We start from the raw sequence: 24,330 nt of genomic DNA, 5'->3' as shown, positions 1-24,330 counted from the left end.
TTTTCCTTTGCAGGACAGGGCCAGGTAGAAGAGGTGGGGCAGTGCCATCAGAAGCCATCAGAAGTTATAGGGTGGGAAATGTGAGCCCCACCATGTTGGGGTGTGTGTGTGCATGTGAATGGATTCTAGGGGAATGTGGCATGTGGGGAACAGTCAAGAGGCTTCAGCCATGTTCTGATGGAGGCTGGTGTTGGCATGGGTGAGAAGGGTCCTTGGGAAGGAAGGGATGACCCAGAACCTGCAGAGAAGGAACTGGCCCAGGCTGATCTGCCTCACTGCACCTCGGCAGCTGATGTGACCCAGGTCAGGTCTGCTGGGTGACTGTGTCTGCTCCGCCCTGCACCCAGCTCCCTCCACCAGCGGCTTGTGTGTATGCCGAGAGGGACAGGCTGGTGGGTGCCCGCTGTGCCCTGGGCTGTGGAATGTCCTTGGGTGCTGGCATCAGCAGGGGACTGAATTCACAGTGGGTGTGGGAGGGGAATTCAGGAGCAAGTGTGAAAAAAGCCTCGGGGCTGCCATTGAAGGAAGGGCCTCAGCTGTGCCAGGAAAGGGGGGCTGAGGAAGACCAGGGAGGACCTGCGAAAGTCAGGGTGTGGGCAACGGCCAGGGCCTGGGCACAGAAGGGCCTGCAGGGCACTGGGACCAGGGGAAGGGGCCTTAGGCAAGGCTGGCAGAGTACAGGGGCTGCACTGCCTCCAATGGCCCCCTAGCACCTGCGGAAGTTGGGGAAGAGTGACGGCTGACTCGCCTCCATTTTTCTCTCTAGACACAGGTCTCTCTGCAGGACGCCCCGATGGTCCTCCCTGCCCTCCCCCATCCTCCCCAGGCTCCCGCTCAGGCAGCTGCTGCCACTGAACTCATAAGGGCCCAGAGAGAAAGGGGCCCCTGTGTTGGACCCAGCACCTAATAGGGCTGTAATCACGCTGGGGCATCAGTGGCAAAACCGGCTCTGGAGAAGGCAGTAGAGGGTGGGTAGCAGCTTGCTTGGCTGGAGAGGGAGGTCTGGCAGGATTGGGAGGCTGTTTGACCCTGAGCAGACCAGGAGTCGCCAGACCTGAGGCACAGAGAGGGCCTCAGGTGTATGGATTTGGGGGAGGTGGGCATATGAAACCCTAGAATCCCAAATGTCAGAGCTGAAAGGGACACCAGTGCCTATCTCAGGGAGGTCACAGGGGACTTGGCCAGTGCCAGGTGTGGCCTTTATGGCACAGCCACAGATTCCCTGCCTCAAGCCATCTTTCCTGAGAGCCTCTCATGAGGGCCAAGCAGGTCTAGGACTTCAGTCTAGGCCAGAAAATTGGATAAGCCCCAGGGGTCCCAGATCCTGCTTGAAATGCAAGCACGGAGTCGAGGCCAGCTGAAACCTAGGTGCTAGGCCATGGAACCCCAACAGGACGCAGCCTGTGCAGGGGAGGCCGCCTGCCTTCCAACTCGCCTGCACAGACAGGTGACTCAGTTCTGAGTAGGTGTCTGGGCATAATGAGTGTTTCCCGGCTGGAGCTCCAGCCACACAGCCTCGGTGCTCACCCCACTGGACACCTGTCTGCACCTGGACCTTTAGTCGGCCAGTGGCAGCTGGCTGGGATGGAGCCCCACTACGTGCACACATGTGGGCCATCGAAGACCAGAGGCTGTTCTTGGGGAGTGGGGCATGAGTGTCACTCCTGCAGCTCCCTGGGGTCCTGGCCTCACCCCTGTTTCCTCTTCCGTCCCCAGCACCACAGATGTGCACACGGTGGCCTCCCTGCTGAAGCTCTACCTGCGGGAGCTCCCTGAGCCCGTGATCCCCTTCGCCAGGTACGAGGACTTCCTCAGCTGCGCCCAGCTGCTCACCAAGGACGAGGGGGAGGTTAGTGCCTCCTGGGGACCCATCCTGGGAGGTGGACTGGTGGGTGGTGGGTCAGGACACAAATTCCTGGACACATGGCTTTCAATGGCACACGGCTCCTGGGCTGAAGACTGCTGTTTGTGTGAGTGGGTCGCTGGAGCATCCTGCTGTCTTTGTAGGGCCCTCCCCGCATGTCGATGTAAGTGTCTGGGAGGGATAGGTTCCCTCCTAAAAAGGGATGCTGGTCTAGGGTGCCCAGCTCTGGCCACTTGCAGTGGGTGTTTCTATGCTATGGCCTTCTCCCATGCCTGCCTCAGGCCACCCAGACCTGCCCTGGGGCTCCGTAAAAAAGAGACCTTTGACCTATTTATATCCTGTCTCATTTGGAGAGAATTTGAGATAGTTCTCAGGACAGAGGGTCCCTGCTCCCTCACCGCATGCAGGTGCAACCCTGGTCAGCTGGGGCAGGGGAAGCACTGTTTGCCTTCCCTGTGGCTGCGTTGGAGATGAGGGCTGTTATCTGGCAAATATTTGTGTCTTGATAAGTGAGCTGAGACATTCCTCTGTGACCTGGCAAGAGGCTCACCCCTCACACCAGCTCCCAGAAAGGAAATCGGCCTTCCCGAGAAGTCACAGCCTGGCTCCACCCCTCCATGGGGGGGCATGGAGGTGGTCATCTGAGGCTGGGCCCCCACCTCTCTGACCCTGGTCCAGCCCTTCCCCCAGTCAGACAAGTCCCTCACTGCTAGTGTTTGAAATCCTGTGTTCTTCTTCTTCTTTCCCAAGGGGACTCTGGAATTGGCTAAACAAGTGAGCAACCTTCCCCAGGCCAATTACAACCTGCTCAGATATATCTGCAAGTAAGTGGCATGGGGGTGGGAGGCCACCCCTCCTGGCCCTGTGTGTATCCCTTGCTCCCCCATAGACACGCTGTCCTTTGCAGAGGAGGCCTGGGTCACTCACCCATTCAGCACAGCTTTGGCAAGCGTTGGTGTGGCAGGGAGCACAAAAGAACCCAGAACCCGAGCTCAGAGAGCTGACAGTTCCTTGAAAGTCGGCAGCTTCATCAGTCCCAAGTGGATCATTCTGGAAGACATACCCTCTGCCCTGGGCACCTCTCACCATCCCATCTCTCAAGCATGTGCCCCTTGATCACCACCCTTCATGTGTCATCCTAGGCCCTGGCAGGGGGCATGCGTGGGTAGCTCTCACCCAGCCCCATGCCTAGAGTTGCAGCTAGCTGTGCCCAGCAACCATGGAAGCCCGCGGGAGGCCTGGCCGGGTGTGGGAGTGTGCCTGGACGTGGGGTGGGTGTGGCTGGTGAGCAGAGCATAAAGGACCAAGAGTCTCAATGCAGGCTGGATTTCAGATTCCACTTCTTCACCAATTGCTCCTTCCTTGCTGTGCAGGTTTCTGGATGAAGTTCAGTCCCATTCAAATATCAACAAGATGAGTGTCCAGAACCTGGCAACTGTTTTTGGACCTAACATACTACGGCCACAGATAGAGGATCCGGTGACCATCATGGAAGGTAACAGGGGAGCTTCTTGGGGTGTCAGGTGCTTCTGGGTCAGTGGTCATCTTTGTCCAGGGTTCGTCTTTAGAACCAGCACAGAGCCAGGCCAAGGGGAAGGTACCTTAGATGGCTGTGCCTGTCTCTGGGGACTTAGCTGGAGCCTCTTGAGACCCCACCCCCTTGGGGTCTGGCTGTAAAAGGAACTTCACCCTGTGACTGTTAGCAGCTTTCACTGGACGTCATTGGAACGGCCCCCAGTTACTGTGGTGGAGAGGGAGAGGTCAGTGCCCTTGCCCTTGAATACAGACATTTTTTTTTTTTTTTTTACTTTGATGATGAAGTCATTGTCCTAGATTCCTGAAAACCCCCGGGGAATTTTTCTTCCATGATAACAAATAATATATATATATATATATATATATATATATATATATATATATATATTTTTTTTTTTAAGAAAAGCAACATAGAGAGACTAAGGCTGTAAGGTCATCTGAGCCCAGGGGTTTGAGGCCAGCCCAGGCAACATAGTAAGACCTGGTCTAGAGAGAAAGAACGGGGGGAAGTAGAGAGAAGGAAAAGAGCAGCGTGGCTCTGGTTTCAGTGTGCCTCGCTTTCCTCTCCTTCGCACCCCATCACTTGCTTTCCGTCCTCTAAGCAGCCTGTGCTGTGGTGATCCCCCTGATTGTCTAGATGAGGAAACTGAGGCTAATGGGTGAGGTCAGCCAGCCACATTTAAAGGGCACAGGCCTAGGCTGGCCTGGAAATGCACGCCTGTGCTCACGGGCCCCTGGGGAGACTGAGTTAGTGCTGGAGTCCCGAGTCCTGCTGTTCCCTCACCAGGCAGACAGGTTCCTCCTGAGGTTCTCGCTGACAGCAGAGGCTGGCCAGGACTCACACAGTGACAAACACCAGTGGGGGCCAGACCATCCTGGCCCCGGGTGAGCAGAAGGCCAAGTGCCTTGCTGAGCCTGACTGGGGGAGCTGTAGTAGTATTGGGGTGAGTGAAGCTCCTTGGTTCTCCCTCTGCCTAGGGTGTAGCCTCTACTTTGGCCCTTTGCTCAGGCCTCTGTGTTGGCCTGATTCTCCTGCTCCAGGGAAATCCCACGCTCCCACCTGCCTGGCTGCACAGATGCCCAAGGGTGAATACCTACCCACCTACCTTACTGAATTCCTGCTTCATCCAGTTTTCTTTTTTTTTTTTTTAATTTTTTTTATTATTAGTTGTTCAAAACATTACAAAGCTCTTGACATATCATATTTCATACATTTGATTCAAGCAGATTATGAACTCCCATTTTTACCCCGTATACATGTATTGCAGATTCACATGGGTTACACATCCACTGATTTACATACTGCCATACTAGTGTCTGTTGTATTCTGCTGCCCTTCCCATCCTCTACTATCCCCCCTCCCCTCCCCTCCCCTCTCCTCTTCTCTCCCTACCCCATCTACTGTAATTCATTTCTCTCTCTTGTTTTTTGTCCCCTTTCCCCTCACTTCCTTTTATATGTAATTTTGTATAACAATGAGGGTCTCCTTCCTTTACCATGCAATTTCCCTTCTCTCTCTCTTTCCCTTCCCGCTCTCGTCCCTGAATTTCCAGTTTTCCCAGCACCATTTGTTGAAGATGCTATCCTTCCTCTCATACTCTTCCTCTCTATTCTGTTCTTAGTTGCTCTCCTTATATGAAAGATGACATTTGGCATTTGTTTTTTAGGGATTGGCTAGCTTCACTTAGCATAATCTGCTCTAGTGCCATCCATTTCCCTGCAAATTCCATGATTTTGTCATTTTTTAGTACAGAGTAATACTCCATTGTGTATAAATGCCACATTTTTTTTAATCCATTCATCTATTGAAGGGAATCTAGGTTGGTTCCACAGTCTAGCTATGGTGAATTGTGCTGCTATGAACATTGTTGTAGCAGTATCCCTATAGTACGCTCTTTTAAGGTCTTTAGGGAATAGTCCAAGAAGGGCAATAGCTGGGTCAAATGGTGGTTCCATTCCCAGCTTTCCCAGGAATCTCCATACTGCTTTCCAAATTGGCTCCACCAATTTGCAGTCCCACCAGCAATGTACAAGAGTACCTTTTTCCCCACATCCTCGCCAGCACTTGTTGTTGTTTGACTTCATAATGGCTGCCAATCTTACTGGAGTGAGATGGTATCTTAGGGTGGTTTTGATTTGCATTTCTCTGACTGCTAAAGATGGTGAGCATTTTTTTATGTACTTGTTGATTGATTGTATGTCCTCCTCTGAGAAGTGTCTGTTCAGGTCCTTGGCCCATTTGTTGATTGGGTTATTTGTTATCTTATTGTCTAATTTTTTGAGTTCTTTGTATATTCTGGATATTAGGGCTCTATCTGAAGTGTGAGGAGTAAAAATTTGTTTCCAGGATGTAGGCTCCCTATTTACCTCTCTTATTGTTTCTCTTGCTGAGAAAAAACTTTTTAGTTTAAGTAAGTCCCATTTGTTGATTCTTGTTATTAACTCTTGTGCTATGGGTGTCCTATTAAGGAATTTGGAGCCCGACCCCACAATATGTAGATCGGAGCGAACTGTTTCTTCTATCAGACGCAGAGTCTCTGATTTGATATCAAGCTCCTTGATCCATTTTGAGTTAACTTTTGTGCATGGCGAGAGAAAGGGATTCAATTTCATTTTGTTGCATATGGATTTCCAGTTTTCCCAGCACCATTTGTTGAAGATGCTATCCTTCCTCCATTGCATGCTTTTAGCCCCTTTATCAAATATAAGATAGTTGTAACTTTGTGGATTAGTCTCTGTGTTCTGACCAAAGAGTTCCTGATGTAGTTCTTTCCTGGATTTTTAGTCACCTCAGTCAGAGGGTCCATCTAAGCCTTTGACCTTCCTTATCTCCTGGCAGACTTCCCAGGGTGGTCTCTGTGGGGTTGTGGGTAATAAGAGTGAGCTAGGCTGCTGGATAGCTGTCATGGTCCTTCCCAAAAGCCTACTTTTGACACCAGCCTCACCACCCTAGGAACTGTGTCCCCAGAATTGTGTCACAGGGCACTTGGTCAGATTGTTGTGTGCCCATGGGATTGTGTGGAAGATACTGAGTGCATGCCCACACCCATGTAAGACAGCTCCATTCCTGTGCCAGGGTCCTCTGCCCCCAGAGGGTGGACAGTCAGGCACAGCCAGCATCAGCAGCGTAGGAAAGAGACACAGGACAGCCAATAGGGCTCTGCTGTGCCAGGTTCAGGTTTTCCGTTTCAGCCTGCCTCCTGTTCCTACCCTGATGGAAATCGTCCCTGTTTCCTCCCTGCTCAAGCTCTGCATCCAGGGAAGGAGATTCTTAGGCACAATTCTTCTGCCCATGCCTGGATCCAGAGGGCATGGGATGGTCCTTGACACCAGCCTCAGGTGAAGGCTTCTCAGGGGACAGGTACCCTGCTTGGCTGGGAACGCTAATAGCAAAGCCTTTTTCTTCTCTCTCCGTGGCAGGTACTTCCCTAGTCCAGCACCTGATGACTGTCCTCATCCGCAAACACAGCCAGCTCTTCACCACGCCTGCCCCAGAAGGACCTGCCTCCCCTGGTAGGGTCCCACAGTGCACAGTGGGGTGGGGCTCTGAGGAGATCCCCAGCGACAGCCCAGGGGAGCCTGGTGGCTCCAGCCTGCCCACCCACAGGACCTCATCTTTGGACGGACCAGCTGCAGCAATGCTTTCTAGAACCTCCCCTCCGAGCCTCGGCAGCCAAGGTGGCCCTGCAGCCACCAGCCCTGGGAAGAGAGTACAGACTCTGCCCAACTGGAAGTCTTCCTTCCGGCAGCCAGGCTCCCGGTCAGGGAGCCCAAAGGCGGGCAGCTCGTCTCTAGAAGTGCCCATCATCTCCTCTGGCGGGAACTGGCTCATGAACGGGTTGTCTTCTCTGCGAGGTCACCGCCGGGCCTCATCGGGAGACCGGCTCAAGAACTCAGGTTCCACACAAAGACTCTCCACCTATGACAATGTGCCCCCACCCAGCCTCTTTCCCAGCACTGTCAGCGTGACCAGCACCTTGTCCTCCCGGGAAGCCTCCCTCAGCAGCTGCACGGCCTGCCGGGCTAGTGACTCATCCACCTGCAGCTCCCTGCACACCGAATGGGCCCTTGAGCCCTCGCCGCTCCCCAGCAGCAGTGAGGACCACAGGTCCCTGGACCTGGGCCACAGTCTGGATGAGGCGGGTGTAGGTGGCAGCGGCGACAGCGGTGAACCCCAGGACCCAGGCAGCCCGACCCAGGACCACTCCCGCCACTGCCAGGCTCTCCAGGGCCTGGTGGCTGAGCTCAGGGCAGAGCTGAACCGGCAGAGGACTGAGTATGAGACGAGTCTGAAAAGGTAAAGGGCCCAGCTGCACCAGGCCACAGCCTCTGTGGCTGCCCACTCTGGAAGAGAGTGCTGAGAGGCGGGGCTGGGAGCTGGGAGCTCTTCCTGCCTCTCCAGGAGGATGCCCCTGGGACCCCTGGGTGGGCTGGGCTGAATCCTCTATCTTTGTAAACTCCAGAGCTCACTGGTCTGGCATGTCGTGAGTGCTCCATCGATGCCCCCGACAGTGTGGGTGAGCATGTCAGCCCTGGCCGACCACTGGCACTGCACCGTGGCCCATGTGCAGGGCAGGCCAGCCTGGTGCGCCACCCGCTCCGGGTGGTTTCCAAGTTCACTCACAGATGGGTCCAAGGTCCATCCTCTCAAAGCTGAGTGCTCCACTAAGGTCAATGCCGTTCTCACTCACAGCCAGCCCACAGGGCTGCCATCAGCATCTCAGGCCCTTGCTGCTCAGCCCAGGCCTCCTTTAAGCCTGGGTCTCACACCCCTGCCGGCCTTCAGTGACATTTGAGGACTCCATTTTCCATTAGTCTGGGATCTGGGAGGGGTCAGGGACCTGGGAGGACAGCGACTGGCCCTTTTGCTCTGCTGCATAGGGCCAGGTGTCTACAGACACCATGTTCATAGCAGGAAGGGACGGGAAAGGACATGGGAGTGGGGGAGGTCATGGAAGTGGTGCCTGAGCCAGGACTTGAAGGGCCAATAGGATGGAGCTGAGCAGAGGAGAAAAACCCAGGGTGTAAAACAGGAAACCACACAGGGAAGCCCTGGTTCCCAGGTGATACAGTGGAAGCTGGGCACTGCTGAAGGATGACCTTCCCACATGGCCCAGAGGTCAGAACCAGCCTCTCCCTGCCTGCTTGCTTATGGAGCCACCTTGACCCTTTCCCTGTCACTGCACAGTGTGACTTGGTTCCTGGGGGCGAGTTCGATGTGGTTGGGTGGTGGGCTGTGGCTCAGGCTGCCTGGGGTCAAGTCCTAGCTCCACCTGGCGTTGGCTGATGTCGGCCCACCCATTTGTCCTGAGGATGAAGTGCCTCACTTGGGTGGGCCAGCTCAGCCCAGTGCTGCATGTCCCAGGGGCTCAGGAGCCTCCACGGCCATGTTCTCTGCAGCTCTGTGGCTGGAGGAAGATGAGGTTCCCAGAGGAAGAGGGAGCTCAGCAGAGACCCTTGTGGTATCCTCCTTGGCAGAGTGGCCCGGATGTTGTCCTGGTCAGAGGGAGGGTCTACAGTGAGGAGGGTCTGAGAGCACAGGAAGGAGGGGGCAGTCAGCACCTTGCCCATCCAGCAGGCCTTTGGGGAATGCACCCCCTCATGGAGTGGCTGTGAGGTCATCCGGCTGGCGTGGTGGGGAGGGCATGTCTGAGATCCGCTGTACACCCTGCCTCTTTCGGAACCTGGAGCCCCTCCGCCCGCCCCGATGCAGGTCTTCCTTCAAGCATTCCCTGAAGAGACTGTTGTCTATGAAGTACCAGATTCTGGTCTAGACCCTGGGAACACAGCTGTGACCCAAACTGACCAAAACCCCTGCCCTCATTCTTTTGCAGGGGGGATAAGGGCAGAAAAATCATGCATGATCCATTTCCATCCATGTCTGGTGTGGTAGAATGTACCCAATAAATCAGCTTGGAGGGGAGAGGGGCCCTGGGGGGAAGACTGGGGCAGGTCCTCAGCCTTGGGCGGAGGGCATAGTGTGAGGGCCCTTGAGCCTGGGTGAAGCTCTGGTCTTGTTCAGCAGAAGTGAGAATGAATGAGGAGCAATGGAGGGTCTAAGACACTTTGCTCCCTCTCCCATGTCTACCTAGCCACCACCCTGCAGAGGAGTGGTCATCAGGGGCCCAGGGAAGAACAGAAACCATTTAAAAGGCCAGGAGGCTGGCACAGGCCTAAGGGGCCAGCAGTTGAGGTGGGGAGAAGCAGCCAGATGGCCAGCATATTTTGAAAGTAGAGCCAGTGAGTTTTGCTGGTTGATAGAATGTGGGAGTGAGAAAAAGAACCAACTTTAGGAGGACATGACAGCCTGGGTAGAGCAGCTGGAGGAAGGTGCTCCCTGGAGGGGTGCGGATCTGGGAGTGGTGTGGGAAGCAGGGTTACCAGCTCAGTTTTGGGCCCAGAAAGTTGGATGTGCTCAATAAATAGGCTGGACAGGGGGCTTAGGATCGAGAGACTGGACAGGGTCATTCAGGCAGAGAGGAAGAGGGGAGACCCCTGGCCCTGGGGCAGCAGGGAATGTGGAGATGCCAGCAAAGAAGGGGCTGGGACCAAGGAGAAGCAAGTGAGATCTGCTTTCTGACCGCCTGTCCTTGCTCCTGTGAAGGGTGGTTTCCTCTTTCCAAACTTCGGCTCAGTGATTCAGATGGAGGCCTGGGCCCTGTCTTGCAGGGTGGGGAACTGATGTTTCCTCCACATCTGCCATCTTCCAGGTGCTGTGCTGGGCATGCACTGTCCCCCCTGTCTGGTGACTATAGTGTCTTGGGACGGGCTCACCCGCTGTATTTCAGAGGAACATGTTGGGGGCTCAGTGTACTCTTAGCTCACCCACCACCATGGGGCTTATATCCCCCAGGCCCCAGTGTGCAAGTCCCAGGAGTATCTCAGGGTGGACAGGAGCAGGCCAAAAAGATGGAGGTGCCAACTTTTGCAGAATGTGGTGTAGACCACCTTGGAGGATCTGTGGCTCACCAAGGAGCACCACCAGGACCTACAGGGAGGGTCACTAAGGAAGCAGCACCCAGGGGGACACTTGAGCTGGGACATGAAGGGCAGGTAGGAACTTCCTGTCAGTGTCAACGGCTGGAGTGCTAGGTGGTGTTGGAGCAGCAGGAAGGAGAGGGACATAGGAACAAAGACCAAGGGACAGTTGGGGCTCTCCCCTCCCTTCTTACAGGGTCCAGAGCTGCTCTCAGCCAGGGCAGGCAGCCCTCAGTGGGACAAGTGACGGGGCTACATGGGCAAGAGTCCTTTTACTTTAGTGGGGACTCATGGTGGCCCCATGCCCCCCGTGCTGAAGGCATGAATCCTCATACCGACCCGGTTGGCTCTCTGGCAGAGTGCCAGGTCTTGTGATGTCCCCCCTCAAGGACCTTGCCCGATTTGGCCGTGGCTGCCCCTTTCGAGATGGTGCTGTTGGGTAAAACCCAGCAAGTCAGAGTCTGAGAGATCTTTTCTTGATTCTTTTTAAGCGTGGAAGCCAACAGTGCTGACCTGAGGAAACAGCTGTCACGGTTAGAAGAAGAGCTGGACCAGGAGAAGAAGAAGTACACCATGCTGGAAATCAAGCTGAGGAACTCTGAGCGGGCCCGGGAGGATGCAGAGAGGAGGAACCAGCTGCTGCAGAAGGAGATGGAGGAGTTTTTTTCTACCCTGGGAAGCTTGACTGTTGGAGTCAAAGGTGCCAGATCCCCAAAGTGAGAGAACGGAAGAGCCCACTTGGCACCTGCTCCACTCTCCCCTCAGCAGAGCTGGCACAGGCCACAGGAGGAGCCAGAAGCCTCTCGCTCAGACCAGGCTGTTGGCAGGGCCAGGTGCTCTGGAACCAGCTGGAGAGAAAGACCCTGACACCCCGATGGGGACTGTTGGGACCCCACACACCCCAGGTGGGATCCGGGTGCTGCTTTTATTGTGCGGGTCCTGATGGGTGTCAGAGGGGACAGTGCCTGCCACAGAGCAGCATTTAGCCTTTCACCCAGGAAGAGTCCCCCATGGCCACCCAAACAGATGGCCCTCAGGAGCGAGCAGCCACCAGGAACACTTGACATTCTTTATTAAATTTGCTCTGAAAGCCTGATGCCTTACCTGAACCATTCTTCATGTCCGTGCCACAGGGGTTGACCAAGTTCTCTTTCTAGCAGGGTTGGGAGCCCCCTGAGGGCTCCACATTGTTGTTAGGGAAACTGGATTTATGCAAATCTGGGTTTTAATTGCATCCAGTGCTCAAGACCAGCCCCCTTTCCTCCATCCCTGCCTTGGGCTCTGCAGCTGCTTTCTGCCTGGGGAGGTCCCTGAGCCCCCAACTATAACCTGATTTTCTTTCCAGGTCTCCAGTTTTGTTCCAGGGCTAGAGCCTATGAGCTGGAGAACAGGAGTGGTACCCCAGGTGGCTGATTTTGGTACAGGGCTGCATAGCATGTATTGGCGCCCCCTCAGATGGGGCCCAGGTGCCATCTTCCTTCCAGAGTCCCTGCAAGCGAGTGCCGACCCTGTGCCTTCCATGCCCACAAACCCTCCTCTCGTTTATTCTGAGATCTCAAGACTTCATCCCTCAAGAGAGCCCCCTCTCCCATCTGAACACAGCCAGCCCGGCCTAGGGACAAGCCTCAAGTGGAGCAGAGTCAGTTCTGCCATGTTTGCTCATAGTGCACCTGCTCCCCCTCACACCGTGCCCACACATGTGGCCTCTCTACTCCCAAGCAGTAAACTGCTGTGGTTTGGGGGGAGAGTGGTAGTCACCAAAGTGCCCCAGTTTCTGACCCCTGGAGAACTCATTCACACCCAAACACCCATCTACCTGGAGTCAGGCCTAGCCTGGCCAGTTAGAGTGAGCCATGTGACAGATGCCAGGATCACGATGCTCCCAGGAAGTATCATCCGTTGACCACCGTGAAGTGCCAGCCTATAGGATGAGTCCAGAGCTGGGTCACTCCCTGGTGGTGAGGCAGGCCAGCTGACTATCCCTGCAACTTACTAGAGGCCTCAACAACCAGGACACCTGCCAAAGCAGATCAGCGGGCAAGGTTATAGCACTGCTGGGCACTCTGGAAGGGTCAGTGGAGACATTCTAAGTTTAGGAGCACTGTTGTGGCCAGCCACATGCCAGGGAACTAATGATTCCCCCAAAGGTAAAATACTACCTCCCCCTTGTATTTAGGAAAAAGAGAAAAGATTGGGGCAACTTATTCCCCACAACTCAGTAAGATGGGAATTGTCCCCTTCCATCCTATTCAGAGGGAAAACTGAGGCTTGGAGAAGGTAGTGGGAACACCAGTGTGTTTTTGTGATGGTATTGAGTTCTCTCACCATGATCCAGGAATTGCTTTAACCTGCAAAGGAAAATATCGTAAGCTGTCAAATTTGTAGAGGAGATGAAAGCTCATGTGGGTTTTGCAAGATGAAGGACTGTCTGGTCTCATCCACTAATCCCAGAAAAGGCTCAGCCTCCTGCCAAATCCCTTATAGGGGATGGCAGCTTGTGAGCCATGTCTGCCACCTGCTGGCCTCACTGGGATCTGCAGGTACAACTTTTGTTTGAAAATTAATTGGCACTCTTCAGTTCTGCCTGCCAATCTCTGTCTAGAAAATAACAGATTTCTGAGTATAAAGCACATTGAGTCTCCGAGGCTGACCCAAGATGAGGGCTCTGGCCTGGGACCTCCACACCTATCCCCTTCTGCTCTCCCCAAATGAGTTACATTTACTCAACCTGTTCCCAAACCTGTAGTTCCTGTTGTACCACCAGTCATGACAGAATTTAAGATTAAGTAAACCAACGAGTTGTGAAATAAAATAGGGAAATCTAACAGAATGTTTTAGGAAGATACAGCAAAGACAAGTTGCTAAAATAAATCTTGTCAAATCGAGTATAAATGAATCAACCATACAATATTGGGTAATTGATTAAAAAAGAAAAACCTTAAGAGTCTGCTGCTCATTGATTGCCTCAAAGGAATTTTAAAATTTGTGCTTGACTTTAAAGAAAAAAAAGTCCTGGAAATTATAGAAGAAGTCCTACATGGAAAAGAAACAGGTTAAAAATCTGACTTAAAGTTAGAATACAATTTTAATGATATAGACAGAAAGGGGGAATCCCTTGTTTTAACTGTCTTTTTTTGAGGCTGATGTCAGGGCCTGCATTCTTAACCATTAGTCCAGGTCAAAAAGATGCTGGCTTGATAGAGTATTAAACATGCTTCAGTGGAGGCTGTGCACAGGAGGCCAGATGAGAACTCTAACGGATGGATGTTGACACCTGAACTCAGGTTTGTAACAAAAATGGGAATCACCTAGGCAAAGGCGTAATGGAAAGTGTTTGTGAGCACACACAGGGTGAGAAAGTGGGGGATGGAGGGCTAGAGAAGGAAGCAGGGATCTGGTCATGGGGGGGGTTGAGATATGCTGATGTTAGCCTCATGCTTCAAGAAAGTTTTCCTCCCTGACACATGATGTCCACTAGACCGCCACAAGGCTCTTCCTCTGTGTGCAGGTTGAGGGAACAAGACCATGAGTTCATGGCTTTTACAGAACTCACATTCTAGTGGAATAAGACCACAGGGAAGTAAGCAAAACACAAATAAGATACATGTGGATTGTAACACATGCTCTGGAATAAGACGATCCCAGGATGCTATGTTGGACAGGTGGGTCAGGAAGTCCTCTCTAAGGTGACATGTGAACTGAGAACTCAAGGATGAGCCCAGCCATGCAAAAGTGCTGCCATCATAAGAGGAGCTATGGAAGTACAGGTGACAGTGCCAGAAGAGCTTAGGATGGATCTTGGGAGGCCCCCAAAGGCCCATGTGCTAAAGATTTGGTCCCCAGCTTGGTCCTATTGGGAGATGGTGGAGTCTTTAGGAAATGGAGCTTTGTTCATGGGAATTATTACTAGGGGTGTGCCCCTGAAGGGAACTGTGGGACTCAGACCCATACTTTTCCTTTTTTCCCCCCTTCCTGGCCATAGGCTGCCTCACCACAGGCCCCAAACAACAAGAACAATAGATAGGATCATGGACTGAAGCCTCCAAAATTGTGAGCCAAAATAAAACTTTATAAAGTTTATTATCTCAGGTATTTTGTTACAGTGAGGCAAAACTGACTAATACAGATAGAAAGAGGCAGTGTGGATAGAACCAAGCAGGGACCACACCGCATGAGCCCATGACACATGTAAGAAGTTATTCTTGTTCTAAGGGAGATAGAACAAGAATCAACTGACATGAATTGGCTTTCATTTTAACAAGATGCTTTTGGCCATTGAAGGGAGAGTGGATGAATGGGGACAGAAGTAGATGCAGGGAGCTCAGAAGCTGAAAAGACATGAGACGGAATGAGGGTGAGGAAGGTAAGAAGTGCACAGGCACGTCTTTCAACAAGTCCTGGTAGGAATGGAGCAGAGAAACCAGGGATGGGGGCCAAGGAGAGGGTCTTGAAGGTGTGAACTCTTAGAGCACGTTTGTATGCTGCTAAAATGACCCAATGAAAGGGGCAAAATTAATGATGAAGGAGAGAGTTAGTTCCTAAAGAGGGAAGTCAGCAAAAAAGCAAGACAGTGGAAAGGTTGGTCTTTGGGAGAAGACAGAGAAGACAGCTGCAGACAGGCGTACAGAAATGCACATTCGTCTTTGAAATCCTGAAAATATTTGAATGTGTTTACCTTAAGTAGCACTCCTCCCAACATGCTTGAACAGGAAACCCTTTATTTGCATCGACTTGTTGGGCAGTGAGTACAACAGTTACAGAGTGAAGGTTCTGGGGCCAGCCTACCTATCCAGGTGCGGATCCTGGATCCACATGTCCCATAGGCTGAAGGATGGGTGCTGGTGCTCCAGGACAGATCAATCTCCACCATGTCATCTGGGGATCCACGTCTTAAAACAACCCAGGAATTCCATTGGGGGAGTCAGGTTTGAGAGAGCACAGCCCAGCCCTTCCAACCTGTGAAATCATAAGTCCTAAGTACCCCTCCACCCACAGACGTCCATGTCACCCACAGCAGGCAGAGCTGCCAGGCCTGGCCGCCATCAGGGCAGTGGCAGCTGGCAGGGGTGCCTGGTAGAGATGCGTTTTCTGTAATCACTTCCTTTTCCTTTCTTTCAGCAGGATTTTGGTTTCTGTTCATTCACAGCATCAAAAGGAAACAAGGGGCAGTGTCTGGGTCACATGGGGCTGGGGACATAACATGCAAGTTCTTTGGCGCTTCTGCACTTTGAGGTGGGTGGGTTCCAAAATGTCTCTTCCTTCCAGCACATCAGGTCAAAGGGAAAATTAGTATTTAGTTCAGATCAAACTCTTCTAAAGTAAGTTCACCTAAAGACAAAGCTTCCATTTAGAGAGAGAGAGTGATGGTAGTTGGGGTAAGAACTCTGTGGAGAGTGGTTGAGTCATGGTCACGGCAGCCACGGTTTACCAAGCACACACCATATCCTGTTCTCTACGTGCGAGTCCTGAGTCCTCCCAGCAACCCTGTCAACTTACATCTTAGGCTTCTTCATTTACAGATGAGGAAACAGAGCCACAGAGAGCTGAAGCCACTTGCTGTGATTAGCAGAAGGGATTCTGCTTTGGGTATGTGGCTTCAGAGGCCATGCTCATACAACTGCGGGAATTTCAGTGTTGCATGCAGCATTCTTATATCCACATTTTGAGGGCCATGAACACTGCATTTTTCAGAGGACAGAAATGGTGTAGAAGACAGGTCCTGGTCTTTGGTTTACCCAGCCCAACATGCTGAATCTTACCTCCAGGCATTGTTATCTATAAGGGAGGCTCTTCCATCCAAGGCATTCCCAGGTGAGGCCTCCGCAGAAGATTAGCACACAGGCTACCATCACGTAACTGCAGAGATGTGTGGTGACCTTGTCGTCTGTCAATGGGGAGGAGGGAGTGTATGCATAAAGCGAGCAAACATGTATGCAAAACGGGTGATGTGAGAGAAAAATTGACGGGAGGGTTTTATCAGAGGAGGAATGATTAGATCTAGGCCCTAGGCAGTGAGGGTCTGAAATGGGCAAACGTGGGCATGAACAGAAGCATGTTCACAATGATGTCGAGGATGTTCCTGGAGGAGGGTCAGCTGGAATGACGCATGAAATAGAGCCAAAGTAAAATGCTTAGCTCTTCTCTCCATAGAAATCCCACACTGATTTTATGAAGAATTTTCCTTACCAACAGCATGGTGTTTGGGCTGCTGGGGATGGAGACGACCGGAGCAGAGGGGGTGGGTACCATGTACAGCAGCTCCCAGGTGGAGGCCACACAATGCTTTCCTTTCTCTTAGCATTTCTCCATTTAACCATCCCTCTTCTGTTCCAAGGCCCAAACCAGCAATGACATTGGTTTCACGCTGATTTTTGTTAGAGCGTTCAAAGTCTGTCAGCCCAGTTATCTCCACCCTGTCGTGACAGATGGAGAAGGAAAGCACAGCTCAGTGCCACTGAGATTTGCCCCAGGTGACCTCAACACTCCCTATTTAGGCTCACCTGGACTCATGGGAGCCAGTAGATCCCAAACCAAGATCTCATCTCATCAGGGTGCATGTGCTTTGGTTTTCTCCCTCTCATTTAACTTGACCACTTTTTGATCCAGGGGTGCTTAACCACCGAGGCACATTTCCAGCACTTTTTTGGTGTGTATTTTATTTAGAGACAGGGTCTCACTAAGTTGTTGAGGGTCTCACTAAGTTGCTGAGGCTGGCTGTGAATTCATGATCCAGCCTTCTGAGCCACTGGGATCACAGGCGTGTTCCACTGCACCTGGCCTGCCCAGTTTTTAGGAGTGCTACCCAACTCATAATTCACGCAGTCCTTAACAATCAGAACCATGCCCCAAGTTGTCCAGGTAGATCCAAAAATCTTATGTTCGACCTAATAGGCACCTCTCTTCTTTCTCCTCTGTCCATAAAGTGGTTCTAACAAAAATGGGTGTAAGGGCTGGAGGAGCAGATGACAAATCTCAGGAGGGAAGAGACAATAAGACTGAAGAGGTCCACAGTTGGGGGAGCAAAACACTTCTCCCCTTCCTCCCCTGCCTGAAACAGGAAATTGTGGGTTGATGCCAGGCGTTCCGTTACAGTTCCTAAACAGGTATGCACAGATCGTACCACACTGCAGCCATGCTTTCCCTGCAGACCTCTTGCATGCTGTCTCACCATTAGGGTTCAAAACTTCCTCCAGCTCCAAATACTGATTTTGGAAACATCACCTATGTAATGACAATGCATTTTGAGCCCTCACTGCTCCCTCAACTGGGTGTCTTTGGCTTCCAGGCACCAAGTTCCACACCTCTAGCCCAACTGGACTTGCTCCCACTGTTACTGACCATCCTCAAACATGGGTCTGGTCCCACCACTCCTCTTCCTCACATTCTACAATGGGTTCTGCCTAGAAAATAAGAAGGAATTCCTAATATTTTCAGTTCTGGCCCCCTTGGCTTGATTCAATTCTGAACCTCAACTTTTCAGCCTTATTTCTCATTATTTCCTTTTTGATATTAACATTTTAAATATTTTCTAGTTATACATGATAGCAGAATGCATTTTATTTCCTTGTATGCAAATGTGCAATTTTTCATTTCTTTGGTTTTACACTGATGTAGAGTCGTGCCATTTGTGCAATCATACAAGTACCTAGGGTAATGACGTCCATCTCATTCCACCATCTTACTTACCCCTGTGCCCCCTCCCCCCTGCCCAATCCAAAGTTCCTCCATTCCTTCCCAGGCCCCACCCCCCCATAAGCATCCACTTATCAGAGAGACGTTTGGCCTTTAGTTTTGGGGGATTGGCTTACTTCGCTTAGCATGATATTCTCCAACTCCATCCATTTACCTGCAAATGTCATAATTTTATTCTCTTTTAATGCTGAGTAATATTCCATTGTGCCACAGTTTCTTTACTCATTCATCTATTGAAGGGCATCTAGGTTGGTTCCACAGTTTAGCTATTGGGAATTGAGCTGCTATAAACATTGATGTGGCTGTGTCCCTGTAGTATGCTGATTTTAAGTCCTTTGGATATGGACTGATGAGTGGGATAGCTGGGTCAAATGATGGTTTCATTCTAAGTTTTCTAAGGAATCTCCATACTGCTTTCCAAAGTGGTTGCACCAATTTGCAGTCCCACCAGCAACATGTATCTCCCTCCTCACGCCCCGCCCCATCCTCACCAATACTTATTGTTGCTTGTATTCTTGATAATTGCCATTCTGACTGGAGTGAGATGAAATCTTAGTTTTTGTGTGTGTGTTTGTGTGTGGTGTTGGGGGCTTAAACCCAGGGCCTTGTGTGTGCAAGGCAAGCACTCAATACCAACTGAGCTATATCCCCAGACCTTTAGTCTTAGTTTTTTGATTTGCATTTCTCTAAATTGCTAGAGATGTTGAACACTTTTTCGTATTCTTGTTGACTGATTGTATTTCTTCTTCTGTGAAGTGTCTGTCCAGTTCCTTAGCCCATTTATTGACTGGGTTGTTTTTTTGGTGTTAAGTTTTACACATGTCCTGGAAATTAGTGCTGTATCTGATGTGCCTGTAGTAAAGATGTTCTACTTTGTGGGCTCTCTCTTCATGTTATTGGTCATATCCTTTGCTGAGAAGAAGCTTTTTAGTTTGAATCCATCCCATTTATTGAGTCTTGATTTTATTTCTGGCACTTAAGGAGTCTGGTTAAGGAAGTCAGGACCTAATTCGGCATGATGAAGATCTGGGCCTACTTTTTCTTCTATGAGGTGCAGGGACTCTGGCCGAATTCCTAGGTCCCTGAGCTACTTTTGAGTTTGTGCATGGTGAGAGTGATTTAATTTCTTTTTGCTGCATATGGACTTCCAGTTTTCCCAGCACCATTTGTTGAATAGAATATCTTTTCTCCAATATATGTTTTCGGCACCTTTGTCTAGTAAGAGAGAACTATTTATGTGAGTTTATCTCTATCTTCTATTCTGTACCATTAGTCTACATGTCTATTTTGGTGTTAATACCATGCTGTTTTTGTTATTATTGCTCTGCAGTATAGTTTAAGGTCTGGTATTGTGATGCTACCTACTTCACTTTTCTTGCTAAGTATTGTTTTGGCTATTGTGGGTCTCTTATTTTTCCAAATGAATTTCATGATTGCTTTTTCTACTTGTACAAGGAATGTTCTTAGGATTTCAACTGGAATTTCATTAAAAATCTGTATAAGGCTTTCTGTAGTATGGCCATTTTGACAATGTTAATTCTTCCAATCTTCTTTTTTTTTAATTTTTTTTTTTAGTTGTAGTTGGACACTATCTTTATTTATTTATTTATTTATTTTTATGTGGTGCTGAGGATCAAACCCAGGGCCTTGCACATGCTAGACAAGCGCTCTACAGCTGAGCCACAATCCTAGCTCCAATTCTTCTAATCTTAAGAGCATGAGAGATCTTTTCATCTTCTAAGGTCTTCTTCAATTTCTTTCTTTAGTGTTCTGTAGTTTTCATTGTATAGGTCTTCCACCTCTTTTGTTAGATTGATTCCCAAGTATTTTATTGTTTTTGAGACTACTGTGAATGAGGTAGTTTCCATTATCTTTTTGTATATCCATGCCCAGGTCAAGCTGTCCCTCAATCATTGCTCACGAGCTTTCAAATCTCCTTGCCTTCCCCTTAGTCTGCACTACCATTCCTTTCCAAGCCCTCTTCATTTTCTCTCATCACTCTCTTGCTCTTGTCCCTTCAGCATGGTACTGTTCCTCCACATAGCACTACTGCTATCAGGACTACCCTGAAGGTCATTTTTGTCTTTTTTCATTCTTAGCTTCCAGCAAAGAGTCTTCGTTATATATGCTTTTATTAACTGGTAAAATCAAGTGAAATGCCTGCTAGACAAAACCTAACCTTTAAAAAGCTTAGTTGAAGTATTTAACTGGCAACAGCTAAAAAAAAATCTTTTTTAATCCACAAAATTGGTACAAATCAATCTTCATTACATAAAGTTAATGGGCCTTTTTAGGAACAATACTTTTTAAAAAATGTAGCACCTAAATTGACAAGAATTACTCCTTTAAGACTAGGTAGGAAATCTTAAAATTTATCACTCAAAACCAAGTTTAAACAACACTCTCATGTCTGCCTTTGCCACTCAACTTGTCACCAGAGGCCTCTCAAATGACGGTGATGACAATGCATCAGGCCTGCCACCACATGGTTGATGAAGTGGCAGCAGTCAGGTGTGCCTGGTTCACTCTCTTGGGAAAGGGACACATGAATGCAGGTGAAGGGAGGGACAGTGTGGATGCAAGGGTTATCTGGAGCCAGAGCCCATCAGAGCCCAGCAAGGTATAAAAATGCCATCACACAGAAGCTGAGCAGGCACACAGAGACACATCCTGCATACCCTCATACAGCCCACCCAAGAAAGGCACATGGAACATGTTCCAAGCTGAAATCTGTTTTGAAACATACCTATTCTATATACTTATTTTGGCCAAGGGGCCATGATGGCTGCCCTCTTGCACAGCTATGAAGAATTAGGTTGAGGTCAGGGAAGTGTCTTTTTTTAGATAAAGTTTCTCTGGTGATTTCAAACACCAGAAAAACAAGAAAGCAAGTATAAATGAAGCAGAAAACTGGAGTGAAAATTCACTCTTTGTAAAATGTGTATAAAATTCAAATCTAAGAAACCTGCCCTGGTAATAACCCTTTTATCCCAAGCCACTGGAATTCCTAGAGTAATCAAGAAAAACTTAACTACAGATTTGTTTTGTTTTCAATGAAAAAACTCTTAAGTTCATAATTTTCATACCACTTTTTTGTTTTTTATTTAAAATATTATAACCAATTGACATACTAGATAACAATGTTTACATTCCAGTGGTGCATGTTTAATGACTAGGGCATGAATGATTAAAAACCACAATAATGATCTCAGCATTCCCTACAAAGTGCCCCATTTTGTTTCATCTAAAGAGGCGAGGAGAGGAGAGGCGAGGTGAGGAGAGGAGAGGGAATTGGACATGGGGGGAGGGGTGGTGAAGAAGAAAATGACATGTATAGGGAGGAAAAAAAAAAGTCAGTAACTATACTTAGGTTTCCAGGTTCAAAAACCTGTTGAACAGGATAAACTGTAATGAGAAAATAGATGTCACAGTCCAGGTAGACAGCTACTTCAGTTTAACTTCATCATTCGGCTAAAAGATTAACAGCTTCTCAAAAATATACCAAATATTGGGCCTACAAAAGTAATTTATTTCTTCGTAAAATTTACTAAGATTTACTCCTTTTGTAAAATGTAAAGAATGGACTGATACCACGAGCAGGTTTCTACTTACAAAAACAGACAGTAATAATGTCAACAAGCACATCTAATACAATTTTCAAGATATACAGTGAAAGATTTTACACGTGAGTGTCTCTTACTGATGCAAGGTATATATTTTACATACTTACTGGTATTTTTTCAACATTGGCTATAAAGTATTCAAAGCACATTTATAATTCACACTCAGTAAAGGTCTAACAGGGCAACAGCTTACTTGGGAAAGCATAGAAAATTAGTGTGAGGTAGTTCAATAAAAACCTAGTTTCATTTTAAGTCATTGTGAGAATAGAATATTGTGCAAAACTAATCCACAGGTAATATTTCTCAGAAGTTTCAGTAATGAAGAGAATCTAAATCAGAAATGGCCAGAAAGTGTTACTCTTACTAGACTCTCCTTAAGAGCACTTTACTAAGAGCAGTTACTTTGAAATTGACTAGGACTTTTGTTTTCCTTATGAGTTTTCCAATCTTACCCCAAACTATACATTTCTGCTTCAATGCCCTTTACCTCTTCATCTTTCTTGCTATTTTATTAAGGACAAGTTAGTTTCCTGTGAGTCAGGAAAATCCTAAAAGAGATCAGTAGAAACACGATGCACGCTAAAATGCAACAGGCTATATGGAGAGGCAACATTTAAGAGGGCTGCTAATGACAGAAGGTGGTGCTTGGTTTTCTACTTCACTGGTAAGAGAGGTTTACTGGGGTCACAGGGTGTCATGCATCCACTCTACAGCTAATGTGTGACTAATGAACAACACTCACAAACTACAACAGTATTCTTGAAAATATACTATGTTTTAACCTCAAAATGTTGTGCAGGCTAGTGCCTAGGCAACACTGAATAGTCTTCATACATATAGCAGATACTGGCCAATAGTATTTGTAACCCAGGAAACAGCTTCACTTGCCTGCTGCTGATTTCACTACCAGACATTGATATACTCTTCATCTTATCTTTTTGGACAACCCGGCAAGATTAGCCCAGAACAGAATAACAAAAAAGCTTATAGGAAAGTCTGCTGCTTTATACACAATCAAGCTTCTCTGTATTATTAAGGAGGCTGCATGATGGCTTTCTCCTTTGAGAGGCTGGTCTTTCCTAGAAAGTCTGGTGTAAGCACATTGCGTCTTTACCAACTTGGAAGAGCGCACACCAGGAGCAATCAGCAGCCGAAGGTGCGTGACACAATGAAAATTGTTCAGCAAATAGTATGAAAGAGCTTAGATGCTCTATGTATATTATAATTTAGCAATCTCAATGACATATTCAGTTTACAAATGATTACTAAATATTAGAGAGTAAGAGAACTGTAACTAGGAAGATGTGAATAAAGAATCAGTATCTTTTCAAACTTACAAAGTTAAGTCATAAGTCTCAGCTAAAATAATTTTCTGACAGTAAGATGATGGGTATATTAAGTGTATAAAATTGAAAAACAAAATTATAAGAAAGTGGCTTAATACAAGTACTGCTTGACAGATATTTGTAATTTCTTCAAAAAAAGATGTAAGACACTTTAAGACTCTAAAAGAAAAAGTACCAGTACATAGTTAGTTTAATAAATTTAAGCAAAAAGGGGAAGCTGTATTTAGACAATATATTTTTCAGACCTAGGGCACAAGATTTAACAACCAGACCTTGGTTTTAGGATATAACTGGTTAGCAGTTTGGTTTACATTAAGCAATAGGCTTCTTTTTTTCCTTTCAATTCAACTGAAATATGATGGTTGGCAAGTGGGAGCTGGCATTTACAACAAATGATATAGTCAGAACACCTGGTATTCCTTGCTTAACCAACATCTGAATCAATAGAGATGGCATATCAGCAATGAAATATAAAATATGGGAACCTTTTAAAGGCATGTCAGCTGTTAAAGTGCAATAGTGATATAATCTACCCTAGAGAAAATAAAGCTAATTAACTATAAAACTAATATGAACTGAGAATACACTCATGCTCAAATTTCTAGAATTGTGAATCCAATCCTATATAACTCAAGAGGGTTACAGTCTCAAAACTCTAATTTTCCTAATAAAATTAATGCACCATGTTGTATGACTAGAAAAGGGATCATTACCAAGTGTGGGAGGCAAGAAATCATGACTTGAACCCATCAAAAACAAGCTTGCTATTTCAAAGTATATAAAAAGGCTAATGTATTTTAATCTTAAATATTGCACATTAACAATGACCTAAAATATCTAACTCAAAAGGAATTTTGCACTAAATATATGAATAAAATGCCAAGCGAACTTTCAGACATTTGCTGAGCTGCACCTATTCTTGCTCCTGTTGGTCATGAATCCCGATAGGCTTTCCGCCCAGAACCTTGCCATTTATGTAAGTAAGCATTTCCCAGTTCATTACATGAAATCCCTCTTGTTTTAGGCATAACATAAGGTGCGTGGGGTCATTACAGATAATGTAGTTCAGAAATAATGAAACCTCAATGACACTTTACCTAGGAAAAATTCAGTTATAGAGAAATAATTCTGCAGATATAAAATGTAAACAGTTAACACACACCTGTCAGGAGCAGCACCATTCTTACACTACTCAACATCCACATTGCGTGTTATATTGGAAATCAGGTATAAAAAATGAAAGACTCAGACTAAGTAACCACCATTTATGCCTGCTCTGCTCGATGTGAAG

At 48.2% G+C, this 24,330-nt stretch overlaps 1 protein-coding gene across 1 annotated transcript in view; it reads left to right on the top strand.

Moving 5' to 3' along the window:
• The window catches only part of Arhgap22 (Rho GTPase activating protein 22), a 156,486-nt gene extending 145,060 nt beyond the window's left edge, over positions 1-11,426 (top strand). The window contains exons 6-10 of the mRNA XM_077798688.1: positions 1,717-1,849; positions 2,615-2,688; positions 3,238-3,359; positions 6,821-7,697; positions 10,870-11,426. Coding sequence (XP_077654814.1) covers positions 1,717-1,849; positions 2,615-2,688; positions 3,238-3,359; positions 6,821-7,697; positions 10,870-11,098 — 1,435 coding nt within the window. The 3' untranslated portion in view covers positions 11,099-11,426. The remainder of the gene's footprint in view (positions 1-1,716; positions 1,850-2,614; positions 2,689-3,237; positions 3,360-6,820; positions 7,698-10,869) is intronic.
• The last annotated feature ends 12,904 nt before the right edge of the window (positions 11,427-24,330 follow it).

Source organism: Urocitellus parryii, chromosome 5 (assembly GCF_045843805.1).
Source record: "Urocitellus parryii isolate mUroPar1 chromosome 5, mUroPar1.hap1, whole genome shotgun sequence".
Lineage (NCBI taxonomy): Eukaryota > Metazoa > Chordata > Mammalia > Rodentia > Sciuridae > Urocitellus > Urocitellus parryii.
The sequence above is the reverse complement of the archived record's forward strand: the minus strand, read 5'-3'. Positions and strand labels throughout refer to the sequence as shown.